General features: G+C 46.6%; 1 protein-coding gene across 1 annotated transcript in view; it reads left to right on the forward strand.

The window, feature by feature from the left end:
• The window catches only part of TIMM13 (translocase of inner mitochondrial membrane 13), a 135,431-nt gene extending 109,644 nt beyond the window's left edge, over window positions 1–25,787 (forward strand). Inside the window, exon 3 of the mRNA XM_069649604.1 lies at window positions 25,473–25,787. Coding sequence (XP_069505705.1) covers window positions 25,473–25,571 — 99 coding nt within the window. The 3' untranslated portion in view covers window positions 25,572–25,787. The remainder of the gene's footprint in view (window positions 1–25,472) is intronic.
• The last annotated feature ends 1,483 nt before the right edge of the window (window positions 25,788–27,270 follow it).

Below are 27,270 nucleotides of genomic sequence, written 5' to 3' on the forward strand. Positions count from 1 at the left end.
AGGGATCATCCCTTGTCACAGGTTTCCCCTTTCTCACCTGCTTTCGCTGCTTGATGGAATCCAGAGGAGTTTTCTTCCGTACGGATCGGGTCTTGTACAAGCCTGCTCTGCCGTCTTCGGCTTCCAGTGTTCGTTCAGCTTTAACATCTGGGAAAAAATGAGGAAACTCCAGGAAGACCAGGAAAGGAGAAGTGCACTCGGAGGCGGGTGCACGGAATCCGGGAAGAAGGCTAAATAGGAGGAGGGAGGATAGAAGGGAAAGCGGAGGGTCCAGGAATCAGGAAACTACAGAATTCCGCAAGGCAAACTTCGGAGCACACGTCTAGCCACAGCAAAAGTAACGTTGAGACGCGCGGGCTGCGGGGGCATGGCCATTTTATAGAACATGCTGCCTCGGACATAAAGACTGGTAGGCAGCGTTCTGTGTGTACGGCCATGTTGGAAGTAGTACAGAGTGTAAGCCCTGACGCGTCAAGGACCAGGAGGTCCAGAAGGGGCATGTCTGATGGTTCATGACATCCCTCTCCCCACTGCTTTTTAATGTATATGTTAAACTACTCATGGACATTCTGAGGAAGCACGGCATACAGTTTCACTCATACGCAGGTGTTCTTGAGGATACAGAATCTAGAGGAGACGTACGAAATAGTTGACCGGTGCCTACAAGAAATACAGGCTTGGATGTGTGCGATCCAGCTACTGCTGAATGCCTGCAAAACAGAAGTGACTCTATTCGCTTCAAAGCACAATCTGCAGAGGGAGCATTTACTCGCTATGTTTCCTGGGGACACAGCTGAATTTCTCCAAGAAAATAAAAAATGTAGGCTGTGTCTGGGAGGATAACATGGGAAGTGGAGCTCAAGTTAGTGCGAAGGTACAAGCAGCTTTCCACTCACTACGCCTATTGAAACATATCCTACCATTCATTGCGAATGAGGACAGAGCGGTAGTTATTGGCACTCTGGTCAACTCGAGGTTAGACTATGGAAATGTATTGCTGTCGGGTATACCAGCCTATCAGTTGCGAAGACTGCAGGTGGCCCAAAATGCAGCGGTTAGGCTGGCGTATAGGTAAAAAAATCAGCTTCAACCTCTAACTTAAGAAGAGCCCTACATTGGCTGGCAGTAAAGGAGATAATTGAGTTTAAGGTACTCTGCTTGGTTTATAGGTGTGTTAACAAGACAGGAACAAGATATCTATCAGATAAAATCAGGAGACATGTTCCACCCAACAACTGCGCTCAGCAGATCAAAATCTGCTTCATATACACCACACCAGGTATATGAGCAAAGGGGACCGCAGATTCGGCGTCTACGGTCCAAGAGCATGGAATAAACTACCTAGAGAAATCTGTGAGATTAAAACCTTTCCGGCATTCCAGAAGGCCGTGAAGACCTATCTGTTTTGTTAGAACTCTCCTAGACCTTAACTGGTGTATTTCAATCTCATATGATTAAGTGGATTAAGACATGGGCCTCATTACGAGTATGGAGGTAGCCATGCCGCTTTTAGCGGCATAGCTACCGCCATACCGGGTACCGGATCCGGGTTCCTGGAATGGGGAAATACCGGGCCATTCCGACCTTGGAGGGCCCGGTATTCCCCCATTCCAGGAACCCGGACCCGGTACATCCCCATTCCCATTTGAGCCCCCATAGGGCTCAATGGGAATAGGGAGTATGCTAACCACGGGTCCGTTAATGACGGGCCTGTTGTAAGCATCCTAGTCTGCTAGCGGGTCCCACTAAGGACGCCTGGTTTTACCAGACGTCCTTAGAGGGACTCACGAGAAGACCTCGTAATGAGGCGGTAGAGGGTTAACGGCACCGGCAGCTCTACCAGCGCCGTTAACCTGATCCGGCTCTGCAGGTTGCGGATAGGACCCCTTCAGGAATTCCTGGACGCTTGGTGGATCCAGGTGTCTGGAAGCTTTGCAGACAAGATTGTTCTCGACGAGGAGTTCCGTCGAGCGATAAGGTGGTGGGGCGTGCGCTCCAGCATTGCCGGGGGCACGGATTTCCAGAGCCCCCCATACCAAGAGACAGTCACCACAGACGCGTCCCTGGAGGGCTGGGGAGCCCACACCGGACGTCTCCACGCCAGAGGCCTGTGGCTACCATAGGAGAGGGCTCTCCACATCAATGTCCTGGAGCTGCGGGCAGTGTTCTGGGTCCTCTAGTCGTTCCTTCTGTCACTCAAGGGCAAGGTGGTGAGGGTCTTCACGCACAATACCACCACGATGTTCTACATCAGGAAGAGGCACAGGACTTGTGGCACTGGGCCATCAGCCAAGAGATGTTCCTCATTTCTTTTCACCTGGCTGTAGTCAAGAACACCATCACCGACTCCCTCAGCAGGGAGCTCCGCTCTTGCCACGAGTGGGAACTTCGACATGATCAAGTGAACAGCCTCTTCCTCAAATGAGGCAGACCCCAGATCGATCTGTTTGCGACAGCGATGAATTCCAAATGCCAGAGATTCGCCAGAAGGTTCCACCAGCCGAGGAGCATGGGGGACGCGTTTTCCTTTCTGTGGGAAGGCCTGTTCTGCCGGAATTCCCCTTCCCCGTTGCCTCTCCTGCTGCTGTCATCAATCAACTCAAACGGTGGCGATGCAAGATGATCCTCATCGCCCCGGCGTGGCCGAGTCAGATTTGGTACCCGGATCTTCTCAGCCTGTCAGTGTTACCCCCGGTCAAGCTGCCGGTGGTTTGGATCTGCTCACCAGAGAAGGAAGCGCAATCCTACATCACAACACAGGATCGCTGAACCTGAAGGCTTGGCTCCTGCAGCCTTAGGGTTTGGAGTGTATGAGCTGCCGGCGGACTGCAGGGAGGTCCTTACCAGGGCCAGAGCATCGTCGACTCTTCATTGCTAAGGGCACAAGTGCAAACATTTTGCAACGTGGTGCCGGACGCAGAAGACCAACCCTCTGAATATCTCAGCTCCGCAGATTCTTCCGTACTTGTACTTGGTCAAGGCAGGGCAGAAGCACGCCTCTATCAAGGTGCTTCTGGCGGCTATCTCCCGCTACACCAGGTCTCCAGGACGGTCTTCTCTTTGGTCCCACCGTCTAGTCAAGGAGTTCCTCAAATGACTGTTTCGATCATAACCGCCGGAGAATGCCCCTACCCCGGCGTGTGAACTCAACGTGGTGCTGACGAGGATCATGGGGGCTCCCTTCAAGCATATGCATCAGGCCCCTCTCAAGTTCCTTTCGTGGAAGACAGCTTTTCTCGTGGCCATCACCTCTGCCAGGAGGGTAGGTGAGATCCAGGTCCTTTCCTGCGAACAGCCTTAGCTGACTTTTCACAACACAACGGTGGTGCTGCGGATGCACCCCTCCTTCATGCCAAAGGTTCTGTCGGAATTCCACCTCAACAAGCCTTTGGTGTTGCCTGTGTTTTTTCCAAAACCTTTGTCGCCGGCTAAAAGGACTTTGCACTGGCTGGATGTGGCTTGTGCGCTGAAGTTCACGCACAAAGTGTTTCCGGAAGACATCTCAACCATTCATGAACTTTGGTCCTGTGAACCATGGGAAGGCCTTGTCCAAGGCTTCCATCTCCAGGTGTCTCTCCGGCTGCATCACACACTGTCACTGGTTGTCAAACCAACCGTTGCCCGGCCGTCCGAGAGCCCATTCTACCAGAGCGATCGCTGCGACGACGGCGTTCCTGTCTGGTGTGCCCCTGCTGGACATCTGCAGGGCTGCTACGTGGAGGTCCACGCACACCTTTACAAGATTCTACTGCGTCCACAGGGATTCCAGAGAGGAGTCCAGGGTTGGCCAAGCAGTGCTACGCAACCTGTTCGCTTGAAGGTGAGCCTGTTCTGGAGGGAAGAGTATTTGCTTCTGTTGAGCCTTGCCACCTCCTGTGGTTGTGTAATGTTGTACTGCTATGTATTCTTTATTCTTGAGCATGTGAATCCATGCCAGACCCCATGCTGGAGAAGGAACAAGTTGCTTACCTGCAACTATTGTTCTCCAGCATGGGTCTGGCATGGATTCACATGCAAACCCTCCCTCCTGTGGCTCTTCTTGGTCATACTGCCACTTTATGGGCTATTAAATCTGAAGATGGCTGCCAGAGGAGGGGCTTCGGGAGAAGGGCAGTCAATGGTTAGGGGCAGTATGACCCAGAGCTCAGTGATTGGTTTATCGGAGAAAGACAGTTTGTAAGTGAAAGTGAAACTGTTTTACTTTTTGATTCCCGGCCTGACGACGGGGAATATTCATGAGCATGTGAATCCATGCCAGACCCATTCTGGAGAACAATAGTTACAGGTAAGTAACTTGTTCCTTCTGATTCCGTTTGTATCAGAGGTACTCATTGCTACCCATGTACTCTCAGATCATGCAGCAGTTGAGTGTACACTTTCAGTTGATAGGTTGTCCCCCGTTAGCAGGCCCCCATGGAAGCTGCACGACCCGGCCCTCTCAGATGTGGTGTTCAAAGGACTCCATAACTAAGGCAATAACTGATTTCTTTAGGGAAAATAGCACTGATACCGTTTCGACTGCCACGGTATGCGACCCTATGAAGGCAGTGATTAGATGGGAACTGATTGCTCACACGACTGCTTGCATTTATAGGAATAGAACCCTAAGGTAGGCACTTTAGGGGGAGATGCGCGCTTCAGAAATGCTTCATAAGCATTTCAATTCTGTCATGGCCAGGAAGGGCCTACGGGTAGCGCGAAATAAACTAGAAGCACACTTAGCAGGAAATACGGCCAAATCGATTATTCGTGCTAAGCAATCTTATTATGCCATGGGTAATATGGTGAATACATTTCTGGTTCATAAATTGAAGGCCATACATACAACAAATACTACAGCAATGCTGGTAGACTCAGACATAAATATTCAGTACAGGGAATCGGCGAAAAGGAAGGTTTCTGAATGATATTTACCCACAGAATCTGCAGCAGGCCCGCCCCCCCCTCCATCTCTGGGACTTACGCCAGACTACCAAATCAGGCTCTCGTCTACTGGTCAGGAGACCTTAGACACTCCTGTAACCACGGAAGAGGTGGCAATAGCAATAGTTTCTCTTAAACACAGGACCCCTAGTCCGGATGGTTTCTCAGTATCGTTTATACGATTTTTCAACCAACACTACTACTCAAACCTTTGACTAACTTATTCAACTTGTTCCCGGAATTTAGGGAGGGTTACTCCTTCGATGGAGTCAACTACAATTTTAATACTTAAGCTGGGGAATCCCACACAGGATTGTCACCCGTATAGGCCAATTTCTTTAAACCTGGATGCCAAGTTGTACTCTAAGGTGTTGGCCTCGAGGTTGGGGACGGTTCTACCCCAACTGATAAATCCGGATCAGGCTGGGTTTATTCCAAAGCGAAGCACACAAGACAACATCAAATGAGTCTTGGATATCCTTGACCTAGCCAGCAGGTGATAGTCTTGCCCTGGGAGTACTCACACTGGATGCTACTAAAGCATTCGACAGAGTGCACTGGCCCTACCTTTGTGAGGTTCTGCTTGCTTTTGGGTTTGGCCCGTTGGCTAACTACCATTGACCTTTTACTCGAATAAGGGTTAATTGCCCCTGTCCCTATCGCTCATGGAACTAAGCAGGGTTGTCCACTGTCTCCTTTGATTTTTGCTCTTGTAATGGAGCCATTTGCGCAAAGGATCAGAGACAACTCGGAGATCACAGGGACTGAGGTAGCTTGGGTGCAACACAAAATGCCTCTTTATGCCGATGATGTCCTGCTCATGTTAACTAATATACCAACCTCCCTTGAGGCTGTCATGTCTGAATTAAGATGATTTGAACTGGCTTCTCTGTCAATTACTAGAAATCCTTGCCATAAGTGTGCAATTGCCCAAGCAAGTCATTGCCGCTCCGAGATCCACCTGTCGAATTCCGTGGGCATCTGACACTATTGAGTACCTGGGGGTGAGGATTCCCATTTCCCCGCAGGATGTATATTGGGTCAACTTCCCAGGGTTGCTTAAGGATCTTGCCGAAGATCTTAAACGTTGGAGTAAGCAGGAAATATCACTGATGGGACGAATCGCTGCAGTAAAAATGAATCTTTTACCCAGATTCTTGTATCTTTGTCAAGCCTTGCTAGTTAAGATACCCAACCTTGAAGTACGTATGCTGCAGCGTAGCGTCCTACAATTTATCTGGGCGGGCAAAAAGCCTAGAGTTTCAAAAGCTGAGGTTTTAAGCGATGCCCAGAGAGGGGCAATGGCGGCTCTGGACCTCCTCAGGTATTATGTGGCTGCTCGGGTTACGCGCATTTTGGCTTGGAGGTCCCCTTCCAGATGGGTAGCTCTTGAGAAAGCCAACTCCTCCTGCCAGTTATCTTTCTTACCCTTTATCGACAATACTAAACTCCCCGATCTGACACACACTTGAGCTCGACAAGAATCTTGCTGTATTACTGGCACGTGGCTTTTATGAAGAAGTGGGTGAATCGGGTTTCAGACCGTGCTCTCCAGTCTTTGGTAATGCAGAATTCTCCCCAGGATTCTTAGGGAATAGTTTTTCAAATTGGCATAATGGGGGTCTGCATAGCTTGCATCAGCTGTACCAGGAGGGCTCTCCTCTCTCGTGTCCGAATGTAAGGCTCAATTCTCACTAACCGAAGGCGAACGATTTAGATATGGTCATATTCGGCACTGGATTTCACAACTGTGAGGAGCCAGGTGACCCACGAAGGTGAGAGTATTGGAATGTACCCAACAGTATGGCATAGATGGGGGTAGAATCTCATGCTTTTATAAACTTTTGGGAGGCAACTTACTAACCGTCAGATCCTCCTACATTGCCATTTGGAAAGCGGATGTGGGACCTCCTGTCGAGGATTTATGGGAAGAGATCTGGGCTAGAAACCACGCCTCCTCTAAATGTGTAACCAATAGAGAATGTATGCATAAAGTTTGCTACAGATGGTACCGGCCTCTGCTAACTTTACATAAAATGAATGCGGCTTTGAATTCGGCTTGCTGGAGGGGGTGCGGCCTCGGGAAGCTACTTTCATATGTGGTGGTCCTGTCATGTGATCCACACTTTTTGGGTTGCTGTACTGTCTCACATTAAGGAGAGAACTGCAGTGGACTTACCCCTGGCTCCACTAGTTGGCCTATCGCGTCGCTTAGTGGAAGATGTGTACCCTAAATCGGGTTGCAGAGCACAATCGGCGACACACCAATTTTTAGCAACTAAAATATCAATAGCACGATCGTGGAAGGCTTCTATGGGGCCAGTATTGGCACAATGGTGGATGGAGGTCTGGGACATCTTGGTTGACGAAAAAGTTACAGCATGTGTAAAACAATGCGCTGCCTTGGTATCTAGAATTCTGGCTCCCATTTGTTGACTATTACCAGAATTTTCCCTCCCTAACTTTTAAACCGTCTCTACTTTCAAACTATTCCCTGATGTGATGTCCTTGGTGTGGTACTTTGTTATTTTAACAGGGTTATGCATTTTCTCATTAGCGCCTCGGTGGTGGGATGGCTTGTTGGACCCGGGAATGTTGTGCATTATGCATTCAGCCATATTTTACTGTCTATGTATGTCTCGCATCCTTGTTTGAATAAAAGGTTTGGGAAAAAAGTTATAGAATTTTGCTTTTATACTTAACAGATACTTCATTGTTCTGATATTGTGAAATGTGTAGGCTTAATTGAGCTGCAACAAGAATGCTGTGTGACTTGACTAGTTTATATTTGTGTATGATTTTGTATTATCTGGGGAGATGGTTTATATTTATGGCCTGTATTGTTTGTCTAATTGTGCATAGGAGACTTTTAAATATTCATGTTCGTGTGCAAGGTTTGTTGGAAACCAAAGCACAAATGGAAAAATAAATAAAAAAGAATGCTAATCCATGCACTGGGAGAAATTGTTAACCCTTAGGTGCAGGCCCGTTTCTTGGCCCGGGCGAGGCGGGCAGCTGCCCGGGGCGCAACCGCCAGGGGGGTTCGCAATTACCCCGCTACACTGGAGCCTCTGGAGGGGATAAAATTCCCCAGTTTGTGGGGCGGCGCATTGTCGTGGGGAAAGTTCTGTGGGTCAGGTACTGGCGTTGCCCCTTCCGACTGTAATGTCACAAGTACTACGTAACATTACAGAAGTCAGAGGCTTCCTCTGACCACTTTTGCGCCACTTGGGGTGGGGGCATAAGCACAACAATTAAAACACTTCAGGTCCCTCTGCAGCTAAATCCAGCTCCTCCCATCACAATGCAGGCAGGAAACTGCTAATGGTGGGCCATTAGTCACTGAATGGTTTCGTGCTGACATTGTGTTGGGAGGGGAGGTAGTGTGGGGCGTGGGCGTGCACTGTGTAGGCAGCTTTGCCTCTCCCAAAATAATAGTTTAAAGCGGCGCTATTTCTTTCATGCTGCTTCTTTTCCAAACTTGATATCAATTCCACTTTAAACCACTTCCATGGCACTGGTGATGAGTTACTTCATTAGGGTGATAATAGTTTTGATCCGTGTTGCTGAGTAAATATTCTTTAAGCCATGACCCGGTTCATTTATTTATTTATGCAATGTTTGTCGGGTACATGGACACCGATTCTTTATTTATGCAATGTTTGTCGGATACCTGTATCAGACAAACAAATTTAATAAATAAATAGGTACCCGACAAACATTGCATGAATAAATAATCTGGTTCCATGTCTCCTTATAACAAGTCAACAGTCAGACTTTACTGTATCAAAGCATACTCTTGATTCCCATTCAAAGAATGTTAAAGTGAGTGTTTATTGGGTTCAGGTGTCTCCTTGTCATTGCCCTTTTGGCTTAGGTTGCCTCCAAACCCCCTTCTGCATCTTGTGTTCTTTGATGGTTGCATATACTGCATCCTGTGCCATATTCATGTTCTCTTGGTGTGCCCAGTCCTCATTATCTGCAGCCTAAGTGGGACTAGAGCATACAATTGTCTTGGGCACCAATGAAAAAGTGGCCCACTGTTGCAAATGGCAATTAATTCCTTGTGTAACGGACTGTTTGACTTTGGGTAGGAGTGCCTTAATGGTGTAGTTTGGGAGTGGGGTGGGGTGCGATGCAGTGGGGCTGGGGCGCGGGGTGTGGTGGGGCGTGGGGTGCGGTGGGGCTGGGGCGCGGTGGGGCTGGCGCGTGGGGTGCGGTGGGGCTGGGGCGCGGGATGGGATGTGGGGGGTGTATTCCTAGTGTTTCGCTCTGGGCACCAAATGGATTCGAAACTGCCCTGCTGAAGTGCGTTATAATGGTTTTCAAACAGGCAACATAACTGTGGAAACCATGATGACCATTCTCCGTGATAAAGAGAGTGGAATTAACATGCAAGGAGGATTCATGACAAGTGGGAGTATGGCATCCATCCTGCCACAAGACTGCAGCCTACCTTGTGTTCACTTATTTACAGGCACGCCTGATGCAGACAGGTATGAAACCATTGTTCGCTAAACACTCCTTTTGCTTGGTATAATATTTCTTTACATTAATGTTTTGGCTATAGAACAGTGATAAAACACACAAGTTATGAAAAAGTTAAGTTGACATTCATCACACAATGTTGTCCATGCACGAAGCCCCCAAAACAGACCACCTTGAGTTAAGCATTTCCGTAAAACATTCAGGTGCTTCGTTTCAGCAATATGGTGATTAGCCCTCTCTTAATATGGCATTCTTCCGTGTTGATGTGTCTACGTACATGGGGGAGTAAACAATGTTACGTTGGTGTCATGAAACAGAAAAGTCAAAATGTTTTTCATTTATGTGATTTTTATTATTTTTTAATCCCAGCAATTAAACCACTGTACAGGGCTTTTGTAATCCTTGGTAGCCTTTCAAATACTGTGCTTTAGTTGTGTCGGTGCAGAAGGGTCCCTCCTTTGTTCCTGCTCAGTCCCGTGTGTGCCTCGAGCTCCTGTATTCCCACCACAGCCCCGCAGTGTAGAGCTCGGTTCTACTCCATGCGACTTAATTTCTTCAAACCCCCTCTTTCCCAGTCTCCCCTTCCTCTCTCCACGGCCGCTCAGTGTTGCCAGGTCAGAAGGAAAAAATAAGCTGAATGTTCTTTTAAAACAAGCCCAAAACAAGCTGACTCCCAACCAAATAAGCTGCAAAAACAAGCGCACCTTAAAATAAGGTGGAAAGGTCTCAGAAGTTGAAAAATAACTATAACGCAAAGAATACATACAGAGAGCTCAAACATATGTTAACAAAAAGCATTTATTAAAATTGTTATTTTCTAACAATTGGTGTCTATTTTAATTTTTTGTATGTGTGCGACTTATAAAAGCAACATTATTGGCTTTTTGGATCCTTGGCTGCTCTGGTCCTTGATTCGTCGCTCACCTCTGGTCCTTGGCTCCATTGCAGGTACCTGCCAAGTAGCCCCATGTACTTAATGACACTGAGCCAGTCCAGGCATTTCCTATTAAATGCTAGGACTGGTATTTTATTTCTTCCCATTATAAGTATGGGCCTACAAGGACCAGTATGCAAAGGGAAAATCCAGGACTAGCTCATGGCGACAAGCGTGACATGCCCCCCCCCACTGTCGTCCTTCTGGTATTGGGAAACCTGGTTGACTGCTGTCATCTGGTCCTTGGTTCATATAGTCCATCACCCCTCTGGTCATTGGCTCCCTCATGACTTACTCCTCTAGTAAATCACTAGCCCACCCATTGACTGTTCATTGCCATGCTAATCCCCAAACCTGTTCTTGCCCCTCCCCGCCCAAAACACCTTCTCATGGGAACTCTTTGAGCTCTCTTTAATCAAGCCTTAACATTAAACTTTGCACTCAATGCTGAATTAATTTGAGCTGTAAATGCTACTGGTGTAATAGAAATGTCTTAACCTGGTCTGCGTTCAGCCAATCAAGTTAAAAGCACTGTGTGTGTCCTTCAGTGAAGTCATGTTAACAGTTTTTGGCTTTTGCAAACTTATCCGGCATTTGCCAGGCACTGCCATTAGATGCCCTGGTACTTGCACCATTTTGCACCTGGTGCCGTTCATACAACTAAAGACAGCAGTGCCTACCAAGGGCCTTTCCCATGCCTACACAAAACCCTAAACTATTGTCATTGTCTATGCTTGTTTCCATCATTACTAAACTACATGTTGCTGTAAATACCCCGTGTTTACCTCTTGGCTAGGTAATGAGTCTTCAAAGGGTCTCTCATATTGAAAGAGCCCATCAATGCAAAAGAAAGGAGTACTTGCAGGTCGTTAAGGGGCTGCAGACAGCCCCGTCCAGGACGCTGCATGGGGCTTCACATCAGGAAGGCAATCAGCCCGAGCCTCACAGCGTGTGCATAACTGCTTATGGCAGGACGGCATGTTCGCCTTTCATATTCATTTTTCTTTTTTGTAAATGGGGCCAAGTCAGACAGACTGGCAAAAAAGCGGAACAATAAGCACACAATTGAGGAAAAACGCAGACAAAAACCGCGACAAGCAACCTGCTAATATTATAAGCGACTTTGGGCAAAAACAAGCCCAAAGTCACTTATAATATAATAAGCGGACATGGCAACACTGCAGCCGCTACAAAAGAAGAAAATATGAGAACTGCTTAAATGATGGACACGGGCACTCAGGGACAGGGGTGGAGCTACGCAGATCACTGGCCAATCCCAGGAACAGAAATGTAGGAGGGCGGGCTATGACATTAGCTTTTCATTTCGGGCTGCATGTATGGCTGTAGCCATCAAGTGGGTGTGACTCCGAAGATTGCCGAACACTGCCTCCCACAAGCTACCATGGGAGGCAGGATAGCATACAACACCGGTCGCACACCTAGCCGGTCAAATAGCACAGCGAGTAGAGCGCTCGCTTTGACATCCGTGCAGAGCCTGCTGATGCAGGTTCGAATCCCGGTGGGGCCAAACTCAGCCTTTCATCCTTCCGAGGTTGATAAATGACCACCACACACCGTGGGAAATAAGCAGTGCTCAGATACCTGAGGGTTTGTAGCGCTATATGCACAAACAAACGGATATAAAGGATGAGGTACAATGAACTCCCAGAACTGAAAGGAAATCAATAATGCACTCCCAAGAGCTTGTGATGCATCCTGACTCACCAGTGGCTGAGATATTTCTAAAAACTACTAAACCCCACATTTGACTGTAATGTCAGCAGCTCTTTAGCTACTATGTTTAACACACCGGAATCTTTACTCGAACAAACTCAAAATGTGATTATTTTGCAGCAAGCCTGGAAAAGGCACATTGTTACTCTGAGCGAACAATCGGTTCTTTAAATAAGATGACTAATGCAATTTGTGTTTTAACTAAGTCCCCCGACAAAACAAACGTGAATATGATTTCACTCGAAGAAGCGTTATTTAAACAATCCAAAGGGTCTAACGCTATGCCTTGTTCCATAATAAGCACAGCTGATTTGAATTCGACAGCTTGGTACCAACGCAAGAAAATTCGCAAACAAGCAATAATTTACGAAGACCTTTCAACGAAGAAAAGGAGGGCTACTGAGGTGGACTTCAAACTACCAGGACCTAGTTGTTACTGTCATCCTGCACATACATGTTGGTAACCACACAGCTAAACTTAATGGCGTATTGAAAAAGGCTGTACGTCTGACGAACTGTGCCTCATTCGCTTCTACAAAAATCGAGAACATGCCCAAGCTGATTATGGAGGCGGCATCGGTCAACCTAAATGTCATCAAGGCATTGTGAAAAGCTGCGCTTACACGCTGATATACAATATTGGCCAGCCACGGGCAGTGGAGCTCTTCCCGCCCTTTTCCCCAGAACTCTCAAATCCACCGCTAGAGTTCATTTATTCGCTGTGCCAGTTTAAACAGCCACTGGCCCGTAAACGGTCAGACACTATAGTGTCATCAGGGGCTCACAGAAGTATAAAGAACTAAGTAGAGATGCTGTGGAAGAGTTAACTTAGGGGGGGCCTATTTGTCAATCTCCCATTGACATAGGAGTGGTGGGGCCTGTCATGAACAACGCCTCAGTACAAACGGAGTCGAATAATAACATAATTCACAATCTCCTAAATCAAAGGCTTTACAAATTCAAAGTATTTTTATCGATGCCAATACTTCCTACATTGATCGATCTCGGTTATTAGTTATTTCACTGTTATTCCACTTCGATTTATCAGCAGTAGTGACATACGTATCATGGATATCTGTGGGATGGTAATAATGCTGCATACAATGTTTTTTTTTTCCATGCTGAAGCCCCTTTTGTATGTGTTATGGACCATCGTACTGATTTACACAGATTGGCTTATGAGTGTACGTTAGTTGAGGTGGATGCATCGCTGGGGCATAAACACGCTGGCATTGATTTGGTTTAAATGGGACCAGCAGGCACAGCTCTCCACTATTTGATCCGCCACTAGGCGCTGTAGTGACAAATCACTCAGAACTCCCCAAGATAAGTGATCAAATGCACTCTGGCAGTCGATTGGGTCGATTGATGAGTTCTGGAGAGGAGGAGGAGGAGGAGGAAGGAGTTCCACTGGGCAAATGGTAGATCAGCATGGCTTTTCACATACCTAGCTACTATTCTAACTGCCACTCGTTATTCTTAAATTGGAACAATTGCGGCCACTCCCATCTATTTGAACAGGGTGGCCTGCTGGCACACATTGACATATTTAACATTGCGCCTCAGAAAACCTGGCTTACTAACCCCTTTGTGATTGACGGCTGGAATATTCTTTCCTGTCCAGCCATACAAGGACCCAGAGACCGCCCTAAAGGGGGACTAGTACTGGGTGTGAAGAAACCTCTAGGTCTCGAGCCAGTCTTGTTTGGTAGACGTCCTTGTCGGTAGAATTTCTTTCCCACAAGCTACAGTACCCTTGCATCAAAAACACCTGCTATTTAAGCTCCTCCCTACTGTCGTGCCTCAGTTATTAAAGTATTTAATTGACAAACTGGCTAATGACTCTTCTGTTATTATTTGTGGAAATTTCAATTTGAGAATCACAAAAATAGAATCTGCTGAGACATGTGAACTGGTCCGCACTTACTCATCTGTGAAGATTGGTGGACTACACCTGTCCTGTAAATGCGGCTCTAGATGGGGCTAGTTTGCTATACTCCAGTAATTTCAGTATGTCTAAAGGTGCTTACCCTTCTGACACTCCTCCAAAATACTCGCATTGGGAATAAAACCCGTAGTATAATCGATTGTTTTTTGTAAGTAACGTTGTCTCCATGATCATTGACATGTGCGTATGTCAAAGGCATACAAATTACCATTATTCATTAGCCGCCAGCTTAAACTTCCACATTGAGACTTTAGATCCTATTTATTGTGGGCGATTGGGCGTTAGCGCATCACTAAGCAGGATCTCCTGGAATGATGGGAATCTTAGGAAGGCGTCTGCTGTGGCTCCGGCAACACTCGATACATTCTCGAGGGTTACTGTCTCTCTTGTAATTGGGTCCACTTTGAATTGTGCATGGAGAGAATTAAGGTCTGTTCTGTCCTAGTGTGCAAAACCTTTAACAGGGTTGATATTGGCTCACACAAGCCACATCAGCACAGATTTGATATGGAAATCAAGGATTAAAAAAGTGCTTTAAGGCGCAACCTGTGAACCTTATCAAACAGGTAGTTTGACCCAACCCAATATGTCACCAAGGTAAAAGTTACCAAAAAAGTATTTGCCAAGTGGCTAAAAAGACACAAACCTCTTAAACAATGGTTCATTTGGTGCCTTCTGGTTCATTCATCGCAAATTAATAATACTACCTTATTTTGGAAGATAGTTAATGGTTAGACAACAAAGACCAGAGATATTAATGTCTCAGAAAAGGCTAGGAAAATGTATGTGGCGCAGCACTTAGGAGGAGCAGAGCCGAGTAACATCATAGATTATGCAGTTAATTCCTCCTGGACTTACTTGAAAAGTATTTCCGATTTACATAGCATTATAATATTCAGTAAGTCCTCTAGGGCTCCAGGACCAGATGGGATCTGCAGTTCATTAAGACAAGCCCCAGTGGTCTGGGCCAAGGCTCTAAATTAACTTTTTCACTGGATTAGTCCGACACAAACCATCCCCTCAACCTGGCAGGATGTTATAATCGTCCCAGTTCTAAAAAAGGGAAACCATAATTACCCGCGAAATTACCGCCTCCTAGCAATGTTAGATGTACCTGCGAAGATTTTAGCTTGAGTGCTACTGACGGAGCTGGAAGATTGCGTGGCGATGCAAAACCTCATTCCACTAAATCAAACGGGGTTTTGCAAGGGTTCTAACACCACACAAGTAACAGCCTTACCCTGATTACTATAATTGGCATGGACGATACACAAAACAGTATACACTGCTTTGATGTTAGCGCTACGTTCGATACTGTTGATAGATCCAAGGCTCTGGAGTAATTTGCAAGCAGGGGGTAAACCGCCTGGTTTAATAAAAATAATTTACTTGCACGATTGCACCAGGGTGAAGGTTCGAATGGATCAACTTTTACAGCGGAATTAGGCGATAAATCATTGCAATGGCTGGGCTACACAGACAACCTCGCCCTCCTGGACTGTACATCATGGGGTCTGCAGGCATCCTTGAACAAACTAACCTATGCTCAATGCAATTATCTAGTTGTGAAGACTGACAAAACGAAAAACGTGGTCTTTGGCCCAATGCCTAAAAAAGTGAAAAGGGTCAGTTGACTGATGGAGGGGGTTTCAGTTGAAGTAGTCTCGGATTTTAAATATCTTGGAATTCATTTGGATACGAAACTACAGGTAACTCGGCACCTGGAAAATACAAAATTAAAATCTGCCTCAATAGCCGGATCCATTAGCTCCTTTGCACAAAAGGGTAGGGGTTACTTTCTTGACGCTAGTTTACAGTTGTTTGGGGCCAGGATTTTATCCGTCGTTTTATATGGGGTGGAGATTTAGGCTATAGCTAACATCAAGGAGATTGTCAAACTAGAGTCAACCATTCTAAAGAGACTACTAAGGCTGCCCCCTTGCACGACCATTGAAATGCTATGCTTGGAATTTAATGTGACACCCATCCACGTTAAACTTCTTTTTCTATGCTCAACTTTGCTCTCGATAGTATCCAGTGCCCCAGCTAACTCTTTGCAGGGACTACTGAATGAAGTGATACGGACCAGAGAAAAACTTATGCCATCTAGTAACACAAAGAAAATTTGGTCTATCGCAACCAAATGGTTGGCCATGGCTCCAGTTCAAGCTTTGGACTGGCCTTTACAGGAAATTTAGAAAGCACATGGCAGACATTCTGGCAACACAGAGCTAGAGATAAACCTCGGAGGTATATCAAAAACTTCAGACTTTTTTTGGTGTTGGACCATCTAAAAGTAAAATTGAATATAGTAAGAACTAACAAAATAGTGGGGACTTGGTCAAATATACCACCGAATTACAGGCAATGCTGCTTGTGTGGGGATACGGTCTTGGAGTCAGCTCAACACCTTTTAACCAGCTGTGCTGCTTTTCAGACTCTACGCCAGCTGCACTAAGAGGGTTACCAGACATTTGGTCGAAAAAAATTGGTCGACCAGACAAATGGTCGAACCAGTTTGGTCAAAAACCAAATGGTCGAATTTTTAATTTTTTTTATTTTCACTCCTTTATTTTTTGGGGGGGGGGGGGTCCCCCAACCCCCTTTTTTTTCTAAAAAAAACTTTTTTTAAAAAACGAAAACCCGAAAAATAAATATATAATTAAAAAAAAATTCGACCATTTGGTTTTCGACCAAATTGCGTCGACCAAATGTCATTCAACCAGTTTTAATTCGACCAAATGACTGGACACCCACTAAGAGGAGCTGGCATACCGGTGATGGCACTGGCTGAAGTTTTATGGTCCAGGGTTATGAATGACAATCAGGAGGCATGTATTTATTATTTTCTTTTTCTCTGGAGGTCTTTAGATCTTTTGATATGGTGGGGAGGACACTTGGAATTGTAATTACTTGGTTGTGTTGTCTGGTGAAAGTTGGTATGCCCAACTAAATAAAAAAATAACTAATATAGGTGATATGCATATTTTACGTTTTTTGGCATGGCTCCATTCTGCATACTGACATTGAGTTATTTCGATAGCCACAGAAGGAGATTCCACATTCTCAGAAAGAAGTAGCTGGAGAGTAAATGACCCAGTTCTTTATAAACAAACCAGGCAGTAACATGTGAAGGGGGTAAATGAGACAATAATCTAACTGAGCCAAGTGAACGGAAGGTCCTGTACTGCATGCAGGGCCTGCTGTTAGCTCTGTTAATATCACCCCTATCAATCGTGGAAAAAACACAGGTACAAGGCTGCACTTTCTTTTAAAAAAATGTTTTCAGACCAAAAACAAAAAGCTGCTGTGTAATCAGTTTTCCATGTTGACTGCGACCTCAACAGCAAGGAAAAGAAACTTCTAAAATCACCTGTAGTGTTTATCAGTTTTGAAAGAGCCCTTCATACCTGTGAGCTCTTTGCTGGTGCTTAAGAGTAGTAAGGGAGCAGGGGTATTTGAATGAGCAGCAATCAGTGTGCTAATGTTGATTGAAATATGGAGGAGGGAGGCAGTGGCGTGGCTTGGAGGCCATGAAGTAGGACGTTTCTCTCATTTGGCTCCTGCTGATCCTACAGAGAAATAGAGTTAATGCAGTGAGTTCGGGCTAACAAGAAGACCAACTGGTGCACGAACGATTGGGGCATGTTCGGGGAGAAGCAGGTCCTTGAAGGAAGCCTTCTGACTGTTCTGCGGTGATCGCTAGTTTGTATCCAGTCAAAACGTTGCAACAAAATGGACGGTGCGGTGTAACAAAGGAATCATAGTGACTGAAGGCGGCAAGAAGAGTGAGCTCGGAGTGATTGGTGACCAAGTACACCGCCGGCGGTACAAGGAAGAGTGGGGTCTGCTGTGGGGAGATGGATACCTTACACAGTGTGTCATGAGGGATATATTGCTGTGTGTGTGTGAGTGAGGGGGTAGGGAGGGGGGAATAGAGCTGGCAGGAGCCCCCTGCAGACGTCCGGGATGAGCACGACACTAGGCATTGCAACAAGAACGCTCGACATCTGAGATGCACGGACCATCAGAAGGCGAAGCCTCACGCTAGCGGCGGCCGGGACATTGGCTTCGAACCTACAGATGCTAGCAGAGATCGTTGGAGCGCCAGGATCCCGAGTGGGAATCGGTGGCACTGAGCGAAGCAGCAGGCAGGAGGGATAGGGATGAGAGGAGATTCCCTATGGAGACTATTCCCTATGGAGACTAAAGTGTAATGTGTGACGCCTGCCCCTGAACGGGTTGACGTAGCACTCAGTTGTACACGAGATACGAAGCGGTCTTGATTTGAGCCCGCTCCAGCAACAGAGATGATCGATGCCTTGATACATTAAACCCGGTGCCCTTGAAGTGCTGATTGGATGTGGTGTATGCAATTAACCTGGAACACGAGACAGTGGAACGTCGGGCTGGTGCTGATTGGTCTGGGGTTACTAACAAGTTTGGAAAGCAGGTGAGCCAGCAGCGCACATATAAGTGGCCGTATGTGCCACAGACAAAACGGTCAGAGGTACTGCATGCTGTAAGCGGTAACAGGGCACCATGCCAGGAAGGACAAGGTGATCCCGGTGGTACGAGGGAAGGGGATTTTATGCTACAGTTACATTTCAAATGAGGGACTGTGTGGAAACCTCAATTTCGCCATCGGACTCCTGGTGGTGCAGGCATAGTTATATCCCAGCTCGCTCAGGATACCGTGGAAGCATGCACTGAGACACCCGACGCTGGCCTGGGTGGGGGTAAGATGGTCCCTGTAAGGATACACAATCGGAGGCGCACTGCAGCAAAGGGCTGAAGGGGGCAGTAGAGGCTGGGTCCGCAGAAGTTGGTGACCCCGGGTACTCGCAGGCCCACAAGCAGCACAGCCAGGGTGGAGGTGGCTGGGATGCACATCTGGGTGTTGAAGCACCACAGTCGAGCCCCAGTGCTGAAGAAAACACACTACATGCGTCAAACTCCTGAGGAAGGTTTACAAGCCCTGAAAGTAGCGACAGTGAGGCCAGACTGAGGAAGGACCATTGGGTGACAAAGCCCGGACGGTAGGGGCGCCTGAAGAGCAGGGGCAAAAGTCTACATCACAAGACAGAGCTAAAGGGGTGAGACGTGGTTAATCTGGACTGAGCTGATGGCGGGGAAGAGCAACAAATCAAGGAACAAGCAGACCACCATGGAGGCCTTTGCCAAGGGTTCAGTGGGAACGGAAGGTGACGCAGACAAGCAAGGGGAGCAAAAACGAGACCAGAAGCATGGGGAGGAAGCTGACCTTGGTCACCAGTCGATCATTAACGCCATAGCTGCTTTGCAGGCCATGATTGAAGCAAAGATTGATGAAGTAAGAGTAGATGTCGGCCTGCTGCAACAAGAGCGCACATACAAGCTGGAGAAACAGGCCGAGGAGAACACCACTGATAATAATAAGCAGATGTCGAAAGAAGCAGAGATACTGAGACAGAAGGTTAAGCTGCTGGAGGACAGAGCAGAATACGCTGAAGGCAGGGTGGAGGAGGAACAGCATACGGATTGTTGGCTTGCCAGTCAGAAGGATCCGACCAGACAAACAGTTGAAAACCTACTGCTACACAAGCTAAGAGTTGGGAACCTGACTCAGTGGTTCACTATCGAACGGGCTCACCGCTCCCTGGTAAGGAAGCCGCCCCAGGGTTCCCACCGAGACACATATCAAAGGTCCTCGACTACAAGGACCGAGAAAAGATCCTTGCATTCTCCAGGAAAGGGGGTGCTATACAGAGGGCCTCTGCAAAGTTGGCCATATACCCAGACTACACCTTCAGGTGCAAAAATGTTGCGCACAATTAATCGCCACGAAAGTGAGACTCAAAAAAGCCGGGCTCAAATATATGCTGATATACCCTGCCACGTTGAAAATTATTCACAATGGAAGGGCCTTTTTCATCAAGACGCCGTCGGAGGCACATGACTGGATGGACAATGCCAAGATGCCACCACTCGCAGAGTGACTCCAGGAGCGACGACGAGTGATCCCCGGAGACAGCTGATAAGACTGAGACCGAGAATATATTGTAGGCTGACACTAGCCATGCTCGACTGGGAAGATACTGTATACCTCGGTTAGGGATAATGGGCCTCATTACGAGTCCGGTGGTAACCTGCCGGTTTTTCCGGCTCGGTTACCGCCAGACTCGTCTTACCATTCCGCCTCCGTGATTCCCGGAATTACCGGGGCATTACAACCCCGGTGACCCGGGAATTCCGGAGGCCGAATTTGGTAAATCCCCATTCCCATTGAGTCCCATAGGACTCAATGGGAACGGGGACCATGGAAACACCGGCACCATCTTGTGATGGTGCCGGTGTTTCCACGTCCACCTGCAGGCGGGCGGTGTTAAACCCGCCAGGTCAGACCTGGCGGGAATGACACCTCCGCCTGCAGGACTAGTGATCACCCGGTATGGAAACAACGGTGGCGGCGGGTTTACAGCCACCATTGTTTCCATACCGGGTGACTTGTAATGAGGCCCAATGACTGGATGCCAGAATGGGAAGCAATATGCAGGAGCACGGACTTGCAAGGGAAGAGAAGGCCTACCAGCACATCCATATCCATTTGTTTGTTTATAGGGTACAGATTGTACCCATCTGCTGGGCACTAGGAGCCCCGGTTTGCTGGGTGTTCTGTGGAGCGGGAGCATCTAAGAATGCAGTGCATTGCTGGACAGTTGGCGTTGAGTGGGAGTTTGTTTTATGTTTGCAACAGGGGGAGGGCAGGACAGGGCAAGAGGGAGGCCTGACACTAAATAAAAAGCTACTCACTGTTCGCGGGAGAGTGAAGAATATTCCTATGATGGTATGGGTAGGGTGGAAGTCAACACGAGATGGATAAGGGGGTTAAGAATTATATCTTGGAATGTCCGAGGGCTAAATTATGTCAAAAGGCTGCAAATATTTGCTGATCTGAGACGGCAAAAGGTTGGGATAGCGTTACTATAAGAAACGCACTTAAATGCACATAAACTCGGGAAGGTGGGGAGCACATGGGGAGGTGTGACGGTGGGCTCAACTTATTCAAACTATGCAAGAGTGATCATAATATGGGTTAACCATGCTATCCCATTCAAGAAATTGGGTACAAAGAATGATGAAGAAAGAAGGATGGTCATTCTGCACGGCATGGTGGAAAACCGGGAAGTATGTAGTCAATACTTACGCCCCCAACCACAACGCCACTATTTTTGTAGGTCCTTGTATGCCAGGGTGGGCCCATACATGGTTGGAACCGTCATATGGAGGGTTGGAGGGGGATTTTAACTGCACCTTGAATCCCACTATAGATAGGTCAGATACTTAGCACAAAAGGCCTGCCCCGCCCGCAAAGGTCCTGCAAACCCTCATGTAACATTTTCAGCTTGAGGACATATGGAGGTCAATACACGGCAATAAAAGAATACTCGCATTACTCGGCCCCCATAAGGTCTACACGAGACTAGATTTGTTCACAGGGCAGGAATGCGTAGGAGAATTTGTGGGGGCTGAATATCAAGCGAGGGTTCTGTCGGACCATGCATCCCTGCTGGCGGTTTGGATGGTAATACCCGTGAGACCGCCTATACCCACGTGGAGATTGAGAAGCGAGTCCCTACAGGATAAGGTGTTCCTAGAACATATCAGGAAAACCATGGCTGAGTTTCTGGAAACTAATCAAGGCAATGTGAAGCAGGTGGGCACAATCTGGGAAGCATGTAAGGAGGTATCAGAAGTGAGATGATGGCCACAGCTGGGGGGGGATACAGAAAGTCGTCATCGGGGACCTGCAGGTCGCCGAAGGGAAATTACTATAGGCGGAGAGGAGGGGAGATATCGAAGTGGAACTATTGGAGAAGGTTATTAGATTGCGACAGAAGTGCATAACGCATTGGGAGAGATTGGGGAAATGTAGCTATGCGCGATGCCTAGAGAGGAACCACACACAAGGGGATAAACCAGAGAGAATGTTGGCCTGGTTATATAAGGACAGGAAGGTGAGGTATCTTACACACGCCATCTGGAACTCGGGAAGAGGTCAATACACAAGACTGTGTATACAAGATTTCCACAGAATATTACAGGGAGCTGTATGCAGATCTACATGAAGCAGGAGAGGAGGAAATACAGGATGTGCTTGACCTAATTATGCTGCTGACATTGGATGAGCAGCAGTAGATTATCGTAGAGGAGCCGGTCACACCCGAAGAAGTCTTAGCTACCATTAGAACACTGCCCTCCTGGAAAGCTCCTGCTAAGGATGGGATCTCCGGGGGAGTTACCACAAGGCTTATGTAGAAATGTTGGCACCATTGCTGACCCAGGTGTACAATGAGGCATATGAGTTGGGGACTCTCCCGGGCAGCTTTCGAGAGGCGGTGATAGTTCCACTCCTCAAACTTAATAAGGAAGATGGGGATCTCAGCTCATACAGACCACTGTCCCTATTGAATCAAGATAACAAGATCATGACCGCTCTACTGGCAAACAGACTTGGGAGGGTGCTACCGAAGAAAGTCCATCGAGACCAGACCGGTTATGTCCCAGAGAGGAGCTTAGCTGGGAACTTGAGAAGGTTGCACCATGTCATCTTCTGTACCAATGACAGGGCGGAGAAGTGCACAGTTGCCTCACTGGACGCCACACAGGCGTTCGACTCTGTCCACTGGGACTGATTATATGCTACTATGGGGGAGATGGGAATAGGTCCAAAGTACATGAAGTGGGTGAAACTGATATACGCTCGACCGATGGCCAGAGTTAGGATGGGCTCAAAGTTTTCCGATTTATGGGAGCTGCAGAAAGGGATGAGGCAGGGGTGTCCGTTGTCCCCCATGCTCTATATAGTGGCTGCAGAACCTATTGCAGCACTCCTGAGGCAGGAATACAGTGACACGGGCATAGAGATAGATGGGGTGCGACATATAGTGTTGATGTACGCGGACATGTTACTGTACCTCAGGGACCCTGAGACAAATTTACCATGTGTTGGAGGTGCTAGACAATTTTGGGACACTAACAGGGATCTATATTAATAAAAACAAGTCTTGCCTTTTTCCAATGGTAGAGATGGCGAAACTCTGGGAGGAGGAACTGCCTGTCCAGCGGAACAAGGACTCCTTTAAATACCTGGCGCTGAGCGTGTACCGTGACCCTAAGCAGGAACACGAGGCAAATAGTCAGGGCCAGGGAGGGCTTGACCAAATAAATGGATTTTTGAGGCAGGCTGCCCTTGTCTATGGCTGGCAGGGCAGCACTTCTTAAAATGGTTGTGTTGCTGAGACCAATGCACTGCTTCAGTAATGTCCTGTATAATACCCAGAAAATGTTCTTCATAGAATTAGACAAACTATGCAGGGGCTTCCTATGGCAAGGAGGGAGGCACAGAGTGTCATTGAATGTTCTATAGTAGGCATATGCATAGGGGGAAATCAAGATCCAGAATTTCAAATTTTACTTCCTGGCAGATCAACTGCAGTACGTGATGCACTGGATGGCGGACAATCCCACTGGGGACACGTTGCAGCCGGCATTACATGGGCTATTCCTCAGGGATCTGATTTGGATTTTACCTAAGGAGTGGGGTAGTCACCCTTATTTGGTTAAGCTGGGGATAGAGGTGTGGCGGAGGACATGTAGATTCATGAGAATGGGAGATCCGATATCGCCACAGACGCTTATCGCAGCGGTGGTGTCCGATAAACATGGTCATAGGCAAAAAGTGGGGACACATTGGGAGGCAAAAGGGATAGCGACCATAGGAGATTTGAGGAATCAAGAAGGATGGTTAGATTTCGCCGGTCTGAGAGAATACCGACCTACATGAGGGTCAATTTCTGTTACACAGGACAATACTGTCTGCAGTAAACGATAGGTGTCCAACTGTGTCAGACGTGGGCCTTGGGGGGTGCAGACTAACGCTCATAAACATCTCTGAAGGAGGGCATGTTGTTTCTAGGATCTACGAGGTATTGATTGATTACTCCTCGAACGCAACTGCAATGTAAGAGCAGGTGGAAGGAAGACTTGGGGATAGTGTTTGAAGAGAACGAATGGAAATGGATTGCTATATATCAGTGTTGAGGAACAAGTTGCAGTTAATACAACTGTATATCACAGAGGGCGTACCTCACACCTGCAGTGATTTACATTTAAGGGAGCTGATAGCCGGGTGTGCCCTAGATGTCATGAAGAGAATGCAGGATTGATTCATGTTTTCGGGGTGTCGAGTAATACAGGCCCGGGCTATTCAATCCCCTGAGGCCTGCATGTTGGGACTATTTAAGATGAACGCTAAACGGAAAACCATGACAAAGATGAAAGACCTCATTTACCTACTTGCAAAACGGAGTATTGCTATGCGATGGAAAGCAGCCGCAGAGCCTAGCATTGAGAGATGGTCGGAGGACCTGAAAAAAGTGGACAACGGCAGAAACGGGGGTGTGGGAACAAGCGCTGGTGGTACAACGGCAAGAACTAGGAACGGACATTCACCAATGGATTGCATTGACTGAGACATTGCTCAACATGAAACTGATGGCGCTGCCCAAGGCGCACATGGAGAAGTTGGGGACAGTGTGGTAGTACAATAAAAAGTAGTAGATGTACAGCCAAAGAGGGTTCAGGGGGTTGGGGAGTTAAATTGAAGACATTATGAAGCATGATATTACATATGAAGATGTAATGTTTGGTTATTAACAAATTAATAAAAACATTAAAAAAATGTTGATTGAAAGATTTGTTCCTGTATCTTGCTATAAAGTTAATTCAACAAAAACTGACGTTCATACCCACTCCCTGGCCCTTGTTTTTTTGTCTTCAGAGATTACATGCAGTGCTCCAGATAAGATTTGGAATTTGGGAGTAAAATGATTGTTAGGGAGTAAAAATGTAAGGCCAATTCCCAATGATAGTATTTTATAAGCGTGGCAAAATGTTTTAACTGAAACAGAAATGTTTTTGTAATAATGATTTCTTTGCACCTAAATATCCATGCACATTAAAAGATACAGGTTTACTACTTCGATCAGGCAATTATAATAGTAGTTTCATGCTGTGGTATGACGTCCACTACTGGTCCAAACATATCCATGGAGCTGTGTGGGTGAAAGCAGGGGCACATGGTTCTACGTGTCTGTTCCCTATTTTTTGTTGGGAGTATTGTTACTCCCTATTTTTATTTTTTGGTAGTAGCTGCAAATGTATAGGGAGTAAAAGTGGCCGATACACCCCTTATCTGTTGGGCTCATTACATGTATAATGGTGTAAAATAACCATTGGTGTAACTAATACAAATGATCTTTGCCGTTTTACAGGCCGTTTACTGTTCATGATAGTCTAAGAAACCCCAGGCAAGGTAGAATGTGAATTGTCATAAATCACCAGCCTCTGTTTTCGTTGGCCTATTTTATCGCTATTTACTAATATGCTTTGTCTTCCCTTCAGAAATGCGTGGCCATGTGCATGGACAGGTACATGGATGCCTGGAACACAGTGTCGAGAGCATACAACTCCAGACTCCAGAGAGAGAGGGCAAAAATGTGAAGGGTGCATACCCTGGACTTGGTGTAATCATCTGGGAATGATGCATAATGCCTGGAGTTGAAAGGATAAAATGGAAAAGAAGAATTAACGTTTCAAGATGACCGTGTTATGGCTTCCACAGAAAGTGATTTTCAGCAGTGGCTCCATTGTAGCTATAGCTGGTATTTCCAGTTTTTTAAAATTTGGTGGGGTGGAAATAAAATTTGGAGTATGCTCCTCTTTTGTCATGTTTGTACTTGCCCTTTTCGCGCGCACATAATAGGTACTTCAGTTGACATGATATAGCACAGGACATCGTACTCTTTTATCTGCGTCTGAGAAGATCCCAGCAAATTTGAACAAATGCATTCCTTTTTTCTACATGGAATTAACCGAGACTGACCCCGCAGAGAATATGTCTGTTTCATCCGTTTAATAATTATGCCCCAGCACTCAAACTTGATTTATTAGGCTAGTACAATGCTTCATAAAAACCTGATCTAAACGCCAGATAGTGTTTTTTGTAGCATGGACATGTGTGGTTCTTCAGTGTGTTGTTGAAAGGTTTGTTGCATTCCAGTTATATTTTCGGAAGTAAAATGCACACTATGGAGCTTACATTTGCACCATCTAGTTTCGCTTTCTGCTACAAATTCCCAGCACCGAATCTTAAAGATTGTAATGGCTCATTGGTGATTTATTATTTCATACGTAAGAGAAACAGTCAAATTTATTTCAAAGTGAACTACAAACCGATTTTCCCCAGTAGCATTTTTTGCCAACTTTGCCACTGCATTCGGAAGGGAGAAACCTGATATGATATGGCATTTACAACGCGCCTATACACAGGTGCTTCAAGGCGCGACGAGGAGGGAACAAAAGGAAGACAGACAACGATCCTACTAGGTCAGGTGTCATTCAGATCGCGCAAGTGCGTGGGAAGGGGGCAGGGACAGTGCAGTACATGGGACTAAATAAACAATCAGTAAGTAATGGCCAGAATGTGGCAAGTGCATGGGTAAGAACGCAACCATAACACTGGTCAAGATCATTGAACGTGCACAAACAGTTGGGACACTCATCCACACAGGAGTCTCTCTATTCTGAAAATTTGAGTCTTCGAGTTGCTGAATTCTTGACCAGTGTTATTTATGGTTGTGTTCTTTCATTCTTTTTGGTTTTCTTTGTATTCATGTTGATACAGTTAAGACTAACATCCATAAATCAAAATACCGTTTTTTGCTGTTGGTTTGAAGTGGGTGATTATGTGAAGAAGGTTATGAGAGATCCATCCTTATGTGAGTGTATTGTTTGTACCCTAGCTTCAGTTAGTTTCAGTTTAGAGAGCCATGCTGTGTATTTACCTTCCTCTTTCTGCTGTACACTTTTGCCTGAAGATGAATTCCCAAAAGGCCTCTGTCATAGAAGAAATTGTTGTAGGACTCAAGACGCACACATTGTGGGGTCCATGAGAATTCTTGTTTCAAGTTCTTCAGAGGTTGGAATTTCTGGGCCTTTCAGCAGAGCTATAAGTAATGAAAGAGGACGTATTTGGGAAGCCCTAAAATACCATTAACAATACAGCATAACTAGTCAAAAATCGGCAAGGAGCATGGCCACCTTTCCGACCCCTCCATTCCGGGAAAAAAACTATCGCCCGATCTCTCTCACTCCTTTCCTGTGCTAACTCCTGGAGAAGTTGGCTAGCTCCCAGTTAACC

The sequence above is a fragment of the Ambystoma mexicanum genome, chromosome 1p, assembly GCF_040938575.1.
Source record: "Ambystoma mexicanum isolate Mex_15411 chromosome 1p, UKY_AmexF1_1, whole genome shotgun sequence".
NCBI lineage: Eukaryota > Metazoa > Chordata > Amphibia > Caudata > Ambystomatidae > Ambystoma > Ambystoma mexicanum.